At 45.4% G+C, this 12,271-nt stretch overlaps 2 protein-coding genes across 2 annotated transcripts in view; one reads left to right on the top strand and one right to left on the bottom strand.

Moving 5' to 3' along the window:
- Nucleotides 1–8,651, top strand: part of LOC308192415 (uncharacterized protein) — a 133,318-nt gene extending 124,667 nt beyond the window's left edge. Inside the window, exon 4 of the mRNA XM_080585992.1 lies at nt 5–8,651. The gene's annotated coding sequence lies outside the window, so the exon portion shown is untranslated. The remainder of the gene's footprint in view (nt 1–4) is intronic.
- HTR1B (5-hydroxytryptamine receptor 1B) lies at nt 8,510–11,823 on the bottom strand. Its single transcript, XM_080585987.1, has 2 exons — nt 10,464–11,823; nt 8,510–9,493 (listed from the first exon to the last, which is right to left on the bottom strand). Exon 1 carries the CDS (start codon nt 11,664–11,666, stop codon nt 10,527–10,529), a length of 1,140 nt encoding a protein of 379 aa, XP_080442113.1. The 5' UTR covers nt 11,667–11,823; the 3' UTR covers nt 8,510–9,493; nt 10,464–10,526.
- Between the last annotated feature and the right edge of the window lie 448 nt (nt 11,824–12,271).

Here is a 12,271-nt window from a genome sequence, read left to right as displayed (position 1 = left end):
CAAGATCCCTGACAGGGATGAGGAGCTACCTCACATGTCCCTCAGCATTGCGCAGAGCCTGACCAGCCTGCTGGACCTGGTGCATGGAGCAGTGAGAGGTAGGTGCCAGATAGCTCCCCAAAGGGAGCACACTGCAGTTGGTTGACATGTAGGACAGGATTTACTCCTGAAAATGCGCAAGTGTCTGCCCAGGTCTAGAAGGCAGAAAGCTGACTGATTTACAGCTGTAATATCACTGTCTACTGGCCGTCAATGGTCTAAAATCATTCCCAGCTAGTGAGTTTTGGTCTCTAATGGAGGACATGCTCCCTCAGTCAAAGGTAGTAGTATTGCCTCCACCATCTCCAGCAGCCTTTTATGCATTACATGAACGTTAAATTGCAGTCATCACAGATGTTAAAGGAAATCAATAGTTGCCAACATGTACTATGCAACAGTATTGAAAAACTACTTCTTTTACTAATCCAGTGCACCACAGAACATGAAGTCTTGAGCTAGATGAGATTTTTAGCCGTGAAAGTTTTCCTTGGGACCTAGAAGTGTTCACGTTGATAAATGCAGGTTCCCTAGGAAAAAAAATAAATAAAATGCTACTATTACATTTAGGCAATCTTTTAAAGAATATATTGTTTTCCTTCCAATACTGATGATGCTTTTTGATATTCATTTCTCATATTTTTCAGTTTTGTAGTTTGTTGTTGTTGTCTTAAGAATTTATGAGACATATGGAAAGGGAAGGACGTGTAGTTTGATTTTGAAAAAGGTGGGTTTTAAAACAGCAAAGGAGTATTCTGAAAGCATTAAAAATCTTTTTTTTTTTTCTTATACAACTAACCTACAACTATACAAACCCAGTGTTGCTCTCTGCTTAGGAACAACGGTCTCATTAAATACAATGGGATATCACACTTCTTACTATCTTTTGAAATGATGGGTCTGAATTTGGAATGTTCTGTCTAGCCAATTCAAGGATTTAGTCCACATACGCTACTTAGTCAAAAATGCCATATGTAAAGGAAGTTGAAAGTGTAAAGAACTTCATTCTATATAATGAACTAGTAACTACTCTGCTTGGGAAAAGTGTGGTGGAATCCCTTTAGGATCCTACCCCAAGCCTGATTAAAGGAACTCAATTATTTCTGCTGACAAAATTCACAGAATATTTTGTATGCTTTAACTGAAGTGTGACTGAAACCTGTCATTTAGACAGAGATCAATTCACTGTTCCTATAGTGAAATGTAAAATTCCCAGTACTACTAACTCTTATTGAATTGAAACAAATACTGCAGTTTAAAAGTTGGGCAAGAGTATCCTACAGGGTGTTTACATCCAGCTGTTTTCTGTAGGAGCTGAGTTACAGCAGTGTCTATTTATGAACTAGTGAGAAGGTCTGTGATTTAATTAAAGAGAGAAGAGATAAAATCCTTCCTTCATAAATGAAAGCTAATGCCCTCTAATTGTATATAGATGAGGAATAATACAGAGAAGCACGTGTGAGCCTTCTCTCCTCATAATACCCTGGAGTCCCCAGTTCTGGGAAACTGCAGGATGATTACTTTTTCAAATATTCAGTTCTGTTGTACAAGTAGAGACACACTTAATAATGTAGAGCATCAGGAACTGGGCTCTGGATTTTCGAAGCAGTCCACTAGCTCCACAAACATCAATCTTTGCATGCCAACTCTCAAGACACAAGGCAATATTTCCTTGGAATACAGACTTTACTGTGCCATTCAGAATCCATTTTAGCTGCAATTTAACATCTACTAGAGGAGTCACAGCAGGAAACTGTGGCAGAATATTCAAGGATCTTAATTCCTCTTTGCCTAAAGCAGAAGTAGGGCAGGCTGGGGAATCAGCATTCCTCTAAAACTAGAGACAAGAAAAGTCTCAGAAATGCTTCCTCAGGATTTTCGGGCATCGTAGAATGAGAGTGAGCCAGACAGCATTTAGAAATGTGTCATTTTGTATAACAATCGTTTTCCTCTGAATATGCCTGCTTTCTCTTTACTTACTGTTGAGTTGTCCTTGCGTGATACCAAGGAGAAAACCTTAAGCACTGGCTCATCTGTCTTGGTAGTGAGAGTGCAGGATTACTTGTGTCCAAAAGAGGCTTCAAACACACCTTGATATTTTTTTTTTCCCTTGCATATTTTGTAGTTCTACTGTATCCTTTCTGAGGCACTTTCTCATAGTGCACAGGATACAGGACATAGGAATTTAAAAGGTGGAACAACTTGTCTTCTGCTTTGTTTTCTCTATGCAATATTATTTGTTCTTTTGACTACAGCTGTTTTCCAAAGAAGAACTGTTCCTGGTGTCTCTAAAAGAGGTCTCTCTCTTTTTTTTTTCTTTTTTTTTCTTTTTTTTTCTTTTTTCATTTTTTTTCTTTTTTTTTTGGGGGGGGGGTGCTAGGGAGAGGGAGGAATGTGTGTTATTTTTATTGTGCATTCATAAGCAGGATTATTTTTTTCTTTGTTATATTATTTTGCCCTTCTCAGCATCAATCCCCTTTGCTTGTTGAATTTCCAGTCTCTCTAGTTAAAATGTTGAATAATGTATGTCTTATGCACATCTGTGGGACTTGGCTGTTGTCCAAGAGGAGGACAATACCTCTCCCCAAGATTTCTATGAGGCCCCAAATCACAGACTCTGGAGATCACCTCTTACTTATATTTGAAAGTAAGGAAGTGATTGGTCTGCGTCAAGCTGTATCTAAATACACTGCTCATAAGTATATTTAAATATGTGAATACATTGCCCAGGTATGAGTACCTGTCCTGTGCCTTACTGGCAATCTCGTAAGGAATTAACTCCTGCTTCTTCCTAACTTCTAGCTCCTGCTATAATTTTAACCAAAGCACAAGCATATAAATGAAAGAGGCTGATTAACTTATGAGGACTTTTTCAACCATCTTTTCCATTACTGTGCAATTCATCAAAGTTCAAAAAGCTTACACAAAGGTACTTGAGTTCTGCCTGGTACGTAAGATCTCAACTTGTGATATGAAAGATCTAGTTCTGGCCTGACATGTTAGGACACATTAGGTTATTCTTCAGGGTCTCAAAGCTGAGAATAGATCTGAATACTCATTGGTGAGGTGTTGAAGATTATTTAGTGGACACCTAAATAACCATCCTCTGCCTATTGTGTCTATACATTCATTCAGCATGAAGACTTCACAACAGAATATTTTCTTTCCTTACTACAGTTTAGTAGGCAGTTTCTGACATCCTGATTAATTCAACCTATATTATTTGTATCAGTCACACTTACTCTTCTGATGACAGGCAAAGTGGTAGCCAGCTATATCCCTTCTCATTTTCTCTGGAGAGAGTCTGTTTGGTTACCTGCTAAAAAGCTCCTCTGCTCCCTCAGAAAAGAGCACAAAGAGACACTGGCAGGAAGAGGAAGCTGAGTAATACCCTGCCCCAGCTCTTCCCAGGCCCATCACACAGACCATCAGGCTATCAAAGGCCCACCTCCACAAACCCAGAAGAGCACAGGGGCACCATGGCACGTGTTGCTGGGGAAAACCAAATTAAGGACTCACAAGAAGGGGCACCCAAATTAAGGACTCATAAGAAGGGGCACCCAAATTAAGGACTTAGAAGAAAAGCATCAAGCTGTGTGTCCAGGCCTGAAACCCATCATGATGAGTCAACAGGAGCACCTTTTGAAATAAAGGGGATTACAGCCTGGTGGTATGTGACACATCAGGAGACGTAAGAGAAGAGCATTTGGGGGTTGCACAAAACTTGTGGTGGGACAACTGTAAGGAGAGGAACTGAAAGTGGGGAAAGGGAGGTTTCAAAGTGGTTTGGGGAGGAACAAGTGTGGGAATGAGTGATAAAGGGGTAAAAGGGGCTGGCCCTGTGTTGGCTGCTTGGTATTGCAGTCTGGCCATGCCCTGTGCCTGATCAGTGCAGTCTGTCATGTTTTCATATTAAATTCCATTTCCAATTCCTTTTCTGGGTAAGGAACCCTGTTTTGTGTGTATGTGTGTGGCTGGAGGTCCAAACAACTGCAGCAGGACTACTGTACCCCATGGTGTTTTTGTGACCCCATGGTCAGGTTTATGTGAGGTCTGACCTATTGTATGGTCCTGTTTGTATCATATCTGTGTCCTTCAATTCTAAAACATTTTTTCTTCTAGGAACAGAGTTCAAGGAAGGACAACCTCCTGTAAATAAGAAAGAGGAGCCTTGCTTGCTTTTTCTCTATTTCTCTTAAATGTTCTAAATTCTCTAAATATGAGAAACAGTGCTTCTCATAATTTCAGGGACTGGATTTTAGAGGGCTGGGTCCAAACAAGATTCTAAAGATGTTGTAACCCCAGCACACAAGTAGAAAATAGCACAAAGAAATTGAAATTTGAATTTGATAGGAAAAAGGGTGAGTGAGCTTGGAAAGTGTATGGCTTAATATAAAAACAGGTATGAACATATTATAAACGTTAATTTAATCATACCTGGGAATAGCAAGATTTTTAGAAATGATATTATGAAACGAATATTAGGAAAGAGGGACCCCTGAGGTATCTGGATGGAAGGAGAAGTCTAATTTAATTTCCATTTCACTGAATTCTTGAAATGTGTTTATTATTTTTGCCCCATTCAACCCTAAACATGTTCCTGAAATCTAATGTAACCTCATAAATGCCTAAATTGACCAGATATTGTTTTTTCCCTTTTATTCTAGCTTTTGCCTTAGTTCTGTATAGTGAAATAAATGCAGAAAAGGGATTATTTTACATAATAATCCCCTGTTCCTGTCTTTCCTATTTTTCTATGACCATTCAACCTAAAAGACAGAATATATTATTCGGTGAAAGACTTGCAGCCATGAACTCTGTCTGTTTTGTAGCCTTCAAAGCATTATTTATATAAAGACAATAAGAAAGTCTTGTTCCTTTATAAGGATGACTGCAAGGAGTTTGATCTCTGAGAAGAACAGCAAAGAATGTCTTTCTCCAGCTCCTGAAAATGACTCAGTAAGAGATTTTGATCTCTGTATTGTAAATTTGATATCCTGTGGATCTCCTCTTCACCTTATGTATTGAGTTGCCTGTTATATTACATCTTTCAAGCTTAATACGTGATTGATTAAAAAGCTTCATTTTCAGCCTGCTTTTCTATATGACCATTTTGAGCTTAAATGTTTCATGACTGTTTTTATCAGCCAAACCCACTGCTATAGGATAGTTCACTTAAACTATGTATGTATTTTGTTTTAGATACTAATTGTTGGAATAAGAAAAAAAATACTTCTGTCAAAGTAATATGAACTGCAAACCTTTCTGTCCTCATACAGCCAGGCTGTTAATCATAAAAAATATCCTAGTACACAAAAAGATGTCAGAGACTACTTCGTTAAATAAATGAACACCTATAATTTTTCTACATCTCCTTGGTACTGTTCTTCTCTCTGAAACTGTTGTCTCACCTGTCTGCTGGAGTCCTGAGACATGAGAGTAATAACCCCTTTTTTTTATGTACACCAGATCAAGGATTGTAAATTTGCGATGACTTCTTTGTCCCCTCTCTTTGCTACAGGCTGTGTTGTTTTTGGAGAAACCGTTCATCATCCGATACACTTTTAATTTGAATGGGATTTCACCATTTGAATACAGGATTGCCCTTTCCCATGCTGCTCAGCCCTATTTGCGACTGCAAACCACAGTGCTTGTTTGCCAATATGACAACCTCTTTCAGGTATTACAACCCTGAAAGAATTCATTTAGACAGATGTGAATGTGCTTCTGACAATATCCACCCGTTTCTGACCAAGTGCGGCCCACAAGGCCATGGCCAGGCTCTGCTCATGGAAGGCAGGTTGGCCTTTTGCAGGCCTGAGGAGAGGAGAGCAGCAAGCTGCTGCTCTACATGGAGCATTACCTCTCATCCCTATTCCACGGAGCCCTGCTGGAGGCTGAAGACCAGCCCTGCTTTCTCAGGTGCTGTGGCAGTGGATATGGCATAGATTTCCGAAGAAAAAGTAGAAGGTCCTTTTGTCCCACGGAGCCTTGGCACAGCAGGCCTTTTCTTACACATGCCGAAATGGTAGAATGGTTTGCCTGCTGCACAGGGATATGAAGGTTCATTATGAGGGATTTCCTCTCCCATTTTCTATATTCTGTGGCTGTGTTTTATTAATAGGAAGAAAAAGAAATGATTCTTAGGAAAAATTGTGAAATACTAGGAAAACAGCACAGCTAGGGGGCTGCAGGCAGCTGATCCCTCAACTGCAGCTACTCTTGAGCAGTCATATGTCTCAGAGCGCTTGCAGTCAGCAACACTATCACACACATAACCCTCTACCATTAAACGTGGGAAGCACAGGTCTTGAAAATGTGTGATCAGCCTCAAACGTCAGTGCCTGGCAGATTTTTTTTCACTGCAACATTATTTGGCAATGTTTGAATCTAATGCTACAAATAAATACACAAATAAAGGCAAGGCACGATCCTTATGGAATGAAAGACTGAAACAACACAGGCTTAAGAACCTTTGAAGTTCACCTGTAGGATCATGAAGAGGGCCTCGTGCCAAAATAACAGAGAGGCAGACTCCTCTGAACCCCACCGAGATAGAAGGATAAAAGGGTTAAAAGGACAGCCTCTCCCACTGAGGATTTCAGCTGCTCCATCCTTCCCAAGGCAGAGCCCAGTGGCCAGGCACTGCGAGGAGATGCAAGAGGACAACATCCTCAGATCCCCAGTGCTCCCTAGGAGCTCCAGAGAGAGCCAAAGCTTCACCACTGCTCCCTGAACCCTGACATGTTTTAAAACCTAGCCAGGACACGCTCTGCTAATCACAGATTAGGGAATAGCTCATATGGGCCTCCCTTCCTGTCCTAAAACATGCTAATGAATCCTTTCATCTTGGGATGTTTTTCATATATTTACATTTGCTTGCACCAGGCGATGTTTGCCCTACATTTCTTCCCTCTCACTGTGAACGGATGCACATCCTCACTCTACCTATCTCTCTGCAGGAATGGTTTTCTGAACTAGATGAGACTGCTCAGCCAGCACGAGGCCTTTAGCCAGAGTATTTCAGCAGGGCTCCAGTTCACTTCCCATCTCTGGCCCCTGGTCGCTCAGCAGCTTTCACAACAATGTCTTCCCAGCAGTGAGCATCAGGTTATCTGAAATGTTTGTGCAGAAAGCTCAGAGCCTCAGCATAAATTGGGAAGGAAAATTTCTTGATAAATTAGCTTCACTGCTTCTCAGCAAAATTCTCACATCACAAAAGGGAGCCAGGAGTTTTTGCTGTCTGTTGCTGAAGATAAATGAAGATAAATATGCTCCAACAGCGGGAGGACCGGGAAAGTCCAACCCCTGAACTCCGTGCTCTGCAAGTCACGTAACTTTGTAAAACTCTTGAAAAACATAACTGCCTTGCAGAAATGCTGAAAATATTAGTTTTAGGGTCTGATTTGCCAATTCTTAGACACACAAGAAGCCTCTTGATTTCATTGAGAATTTGGGGTAAACAAAATCATTCTATTATTACAGCCTTGGAAAACGACTCATTTGAGAATAGGTTGAGAATTGTTGAATGCTGTCCTTCTTGCTCTCTCCACCCCATGTATGCAAATCGATAAATAAATTTAAAAGCAACTTAAGCACCTCAATAAATTAAGCTGCTGTTTTAGAAGATTCCTCTAATTAGATTTATCTTTAATAATATGAGGGTACTTTCTAGAAGCCTAGCATGGTACTTCTCTTTTATAGAGGTATGCAATTTTGAGGCAAGTCTTCTATATTTCTTCAAATTACTAGAAATGTTTATTTTCCACTGCTTGAATTTACGTCTTGCAAGTGTCTTTCCTGCCCATGAACGCTTCTTCCTCTTTACAGTTAATGGGAGTTGCAGAGGCACAGAGGCTCAGGTTCTTTTTTACTTTTCAATTAGGTAAATAAATCCTTATTACTTAAATGACTCTCTGAAGAATAATAGGTAGATAAATCATGTAAGGTTTTTGCAATCTTTATAACAGCCCCCATCTGGAATGTCTATTTCTGATATATACAGTTTTAAGAGAACATCAAGTACAGTATCCACCAAGTACTAAAAAAGTTTTGTTTCCTTTAATGGATTAAGAAAAATATTTGTCAAGAAAAAAAAAATAAAATTTAATCTTGGATTATATAAAAATAATAAGTTTTCTCTAACAGCACTGGTTAGGAAAGTTGCCTATTAAAAATCTGACCACTGATCGAAGCTTGCAATTTCAGCCTTCATCAGTTGCTTTCTTGAGTGACTCATCAAATCAGTTACCTAAAAAGTCAATATTGAGAAACCAGGTAAACCAATAAATACTCCTTTCAGTCACACACTTGCTACCAAACACTCTTGAGAACACAGTAAAGCGTTTTATTGTTTATACTCATTTTCATTTACACATAGGAGGAACAATCAATGCAGTTCTATCACAGCAGGTGGACCATATCCTGAAACTCTAACTTTGACTGCTGTAGACCTTTCTTAAGGTCTGATCAGATCAAAAAAAAAAAAAAAAGGAAAAAAAAAGTTGGGGGAAATAGGGAGGAGAGTAATTTCAATAACATTATTTTATTAATGATTCATGGGTATTTATTTTGCAGGTGATACAGCTCTTCTGAAAGAGCAAACTGCTTCACTTCTTACAAAATAGACAATAATGTAATTACTTAGAGAGTTCTAAATTTTGCAGTGGTTCATGCGGTAAGGGTGTGCAACTGACACAAAATGGAAAACATGGTTACAACAGCAAACTGCTACTTCTATTCCCAGCTGGTTTATGGAAAAGGTCATTGGACTTCTTGTTTTCTGCTCTTGAGTTATGGAGTAGAAGCAAGAAGTATTTACATTATGAAGGCAATGATGAGGACAGGCTATAGATATGCAGTGCAGTTGAACAGGTCTACAACTCGCTTCTACAGTACTTGCATTTGCTATTGTTTGGAAATACAAATATAACTTTTGCACACTGCCACTTCTCACACATGTTCAGCTGAAGGAGTCATTTACAGAGTTTACTGTGATGCTCCTGATTTTTTTAAACCTCTGTCTTTCCTTCTTCTGTGGCTCATGGCAAGTGAGCAACTCTTTCCACTGAAAGAAAGAAATTACAGGTGTGCAGAAGTACAACTATGCTACCGACACAGACAGAGACAACTGTGCTCTGGTGCACACCCCTACAACCGGCTGGAGAACAAATTAAGTTAAGCCTGCAAAATAAATTGAGTTTACTCTCAAACTTTTTCTTCAGTCCAGATGAATTATAGACCTTGATTCGAGGCTGCCCTCTTTTATTTTTTTATTTTTTCTTTTTCAACAGATCTGCGTGTCTATTGGAACAGCGTCTCTGCCAGAGTCATTACACTGAAATGCAGAGCTGAGCAGTTTGGTGGCAGTATGTATTGACGTTTTTGCAGCATCATGAGTCTGGCAACTGGCTTGGGGAAGTTTCAAGCAGTGGGTCTTTACAATAGCAACTTGATTCTGCAGACAAAAAGCAAAAGATTGGCAGAATTATTAAAGTATCACAATAAAGGCGAGCATGTCTTCTGCAGACCGTGGCACCGGGTGGAGCTATTAGCTGGCAGCCACTTTTGTCAGAGGCGCAGAAAGGCACGGCTTTTCAGCGAGTGAGGAGGAACGTGAAGGTGTGGAGCCTTTCCCGGTGGCTGGAGGGCAGCTTTCTTCTAAGCATCCCTGCTCCCAGCTCAGGCTGGGACTCCGACTCCGTTCCCAGCACAAGTCGGAGCCGTAAGGAGGCCAGAAAGTAGGCTGAACTTTGCAAGCAGCCTTGATCTAGGGCCTACCCTACCTTCCTCCCTTTCCTAATAATAAATAAATAAATAAGGAAACCGACGCCGGCAGCGGGGCTGCACCCGGCCCCCGGCTGCTGCTCCCGCGGGATCGGGAGGCGGCGGCGGGGGGCAGCGGCAGCCGGGCACGAGTGTGCCCTCCGGCGTGCGCTAATTAGCCTAAGCCGGGCATTAGCATACGAAATGGCGGCACGGGGGTTTAATGAAGGGGGGAAGAGCCGATTGCCGAGAGTCGCCCCCCGGCAGCCGTGCGACACGCGCGCGCACACACGCACAAGCACACGCACGAACACACGCGCGCACACTCGCATGCACGGGCACACACAAGAACACACAAGCACACGTGCACACGCACAAGCACACGCGCACATACATGCAAGCGCACACGCATGCACACACGCACACGCACTCACACACACACGCACTCACACTCACGCACCCATACACACCCTCACACGCTCACTCTCACACACACACACGCACTCCCTTGCCTCGGGGCTCGCCCCCACCCCTCCGGGCGGGCACAGAGCACCCCGACCCTGCCGGGACCGCGCCTCTCCCCGCCGTTCCCGACACCCCCCCCCCCCCTTCGCCCCTTCCCACCCCGAGCACCGCCGCTGGGGGGGCCGGGGGACACCCACCTGTGGCGTCGGGCACGGGCGTGCATGGGGGCAGCCCCGGCGAACACATCGCATTCAACATTTTCAGCTTGTGCATCGGAAACGTATGAGTTTGTGGAAAGCTTGTTTGAAGTCTTCGTTCGACATCGTATAGATGATGGGGTTGATGAGGGAGTTGAGATATCCGAGCCACGTGAAAAAGTCAAAGATGGCCATGTGGAACCAGCAAGCGTTCTTGCAAATAGGCAACACCAGGCTGATGATGAAAAAGGGCAGCCAACAGACGATGAAAGCTCCTAAAATAATCCCTAAAGTCTTTGTAGCTTTCCGCTCTCTAGCGGCCGTGAGCTTCTTCTTCTCCAGCAGGGCGTCCGAGACCTTCACCTTCACCTGGTTCATGTACACGGGCGAGCCCGTTTCGCTGGATCCCTCGGGGGCCTTGGAGTTTATGGACGTGACGGAGGAGGACGACCCCGGGGAGTCCGTGATCAGCTGAGCCCGAGTTAGTCTTTTACCCGCTTTCTTTGGCGTCTGCTTCAAAATTCTCGATCTGGCTTCCACGTAGATCCTCCCGTAGAGGGCTATCAGCAGCAAAGTGGGGAAGTAGAAGGCTCCCACCGTGGAGTACACGGTGTAGAGGACGTGGTCCGTGTTCACCACACAGTGAGAGACTTCCTCGGCCTTCGCCTGCCGCCAAAACAAGGGGGGCATGGAGATGCAGATGGAGAAGACCCACACCAGGGCGATCATGCCCGCTGCCCGCTTGGGAGTCCTTTTCGTGGAGTACTCGACGGCGTCGGTGATCGCCCAGTAGCGGTCCAGGGCGATGACACAGAGGTGCAGGATGGACGCCGTGCAACAGGTGATGTCCGAGGACAGCCAGATATCGCAGACGATCTGGCCCAGCGTCCACCTGCCGGTCACAGTGTACACGGTGCTGATGGGCATGACGAGGATGGAGACGAGGAGGTCGGTGACGGCCAGCGAGGCGATGAGATAGTTGGCCGGCGTGTGGAGTTTCCTCGTCTGGTAGACCGTGGCGATGACAAAGGCGTTGGAGAGCACCGTGGCCAGGGTGACGAGCGCCAGGACGACGGCGAGTACGATCTTCCCGGAGAGGGGGGTGGCATCTTGGTAGATCTCTTCCTCGGCGCTGCAGTTTCGCCCGTGGTAAGAGTCGTTGGCGGGGAGCAGCGGCGCCCGGCAGGGGCTCGCCGGCTCCATCCCTCCGCGGCCGCCGCCCCCGCAGACGGCGGAGCTCGGCACGGCACGGCTCGGCTCGGCTCGGCACGGCACGGCACGGCGGGGCTCTACCCCGGCAGGACCCCGTGGGTGCCGGGGGAGGGCTGCAGCATCCCCGCTCCGGCACCACCTCCCCGCCCGCCCTTCCGGGAGCGCGGAGCTGCCTCACTCCCCGCGGGCCGGGGAGCGGGGGGCAGCGGGGGCCGGCTGAGCCCGCTGTCCCCGCCGCCTCATCGCCCCGCCGCCTCCCCGCCGAGCCCCGGGCATGGGGCTCCGGCCGCCCCTAGGCGCAGCCCCGCCGCCCGCCGCCCCGCTCCGCGTCTCGACGGCCGCAGCGGCAGCGGGGCCGCCGCATGCCCGCGGGCGGCGGCTGCGGCCCCCCCCCGGGCTCCGGGCGCGACGGCTGCGAGGGCAGCGGAGCCGCCCCCCCGGGCCCGGCCTTTACGCACGGCCCGCGGCGGCCAGCGGGTAGCAGCGGCAGCCGCGGGTGCGGGAGGAGCGGGAAGAGGAGGAGGAGGAAGAGGAGGGTCCGCGGGAGGCACGGGGGGAGACCACCTCCCATGGCGCCCCGCCGCCGGCCATGCTGT

Source organism: Anser brachyrhynchus (genome assembly GCF_964034855.1).
Source record: "Anser brachyrhynchus genome assembly, chromosome: 3".
Lineage (NCBI taxonomy): Eukaryota > Metazoa > Chordata > Aves > Anseriformes > Anatidae > Anser > Anser brachyrhynchus.
The sequence above is the reverse complement of the archived record's forward strand: the minus strand, read 5'-3'. Positions and strand labels throughout refer to the sequence as shown.

Excerpts from the sequence above, each read along its gene's own strand:
- HTR1B (XM_080585987.1), bottom strand. The coding sequence starts at position 11,666 with ATGGAGCCGGCGAGCCCCTGCCGGGCGCCGCTGCTCCCCGCCAACGAC.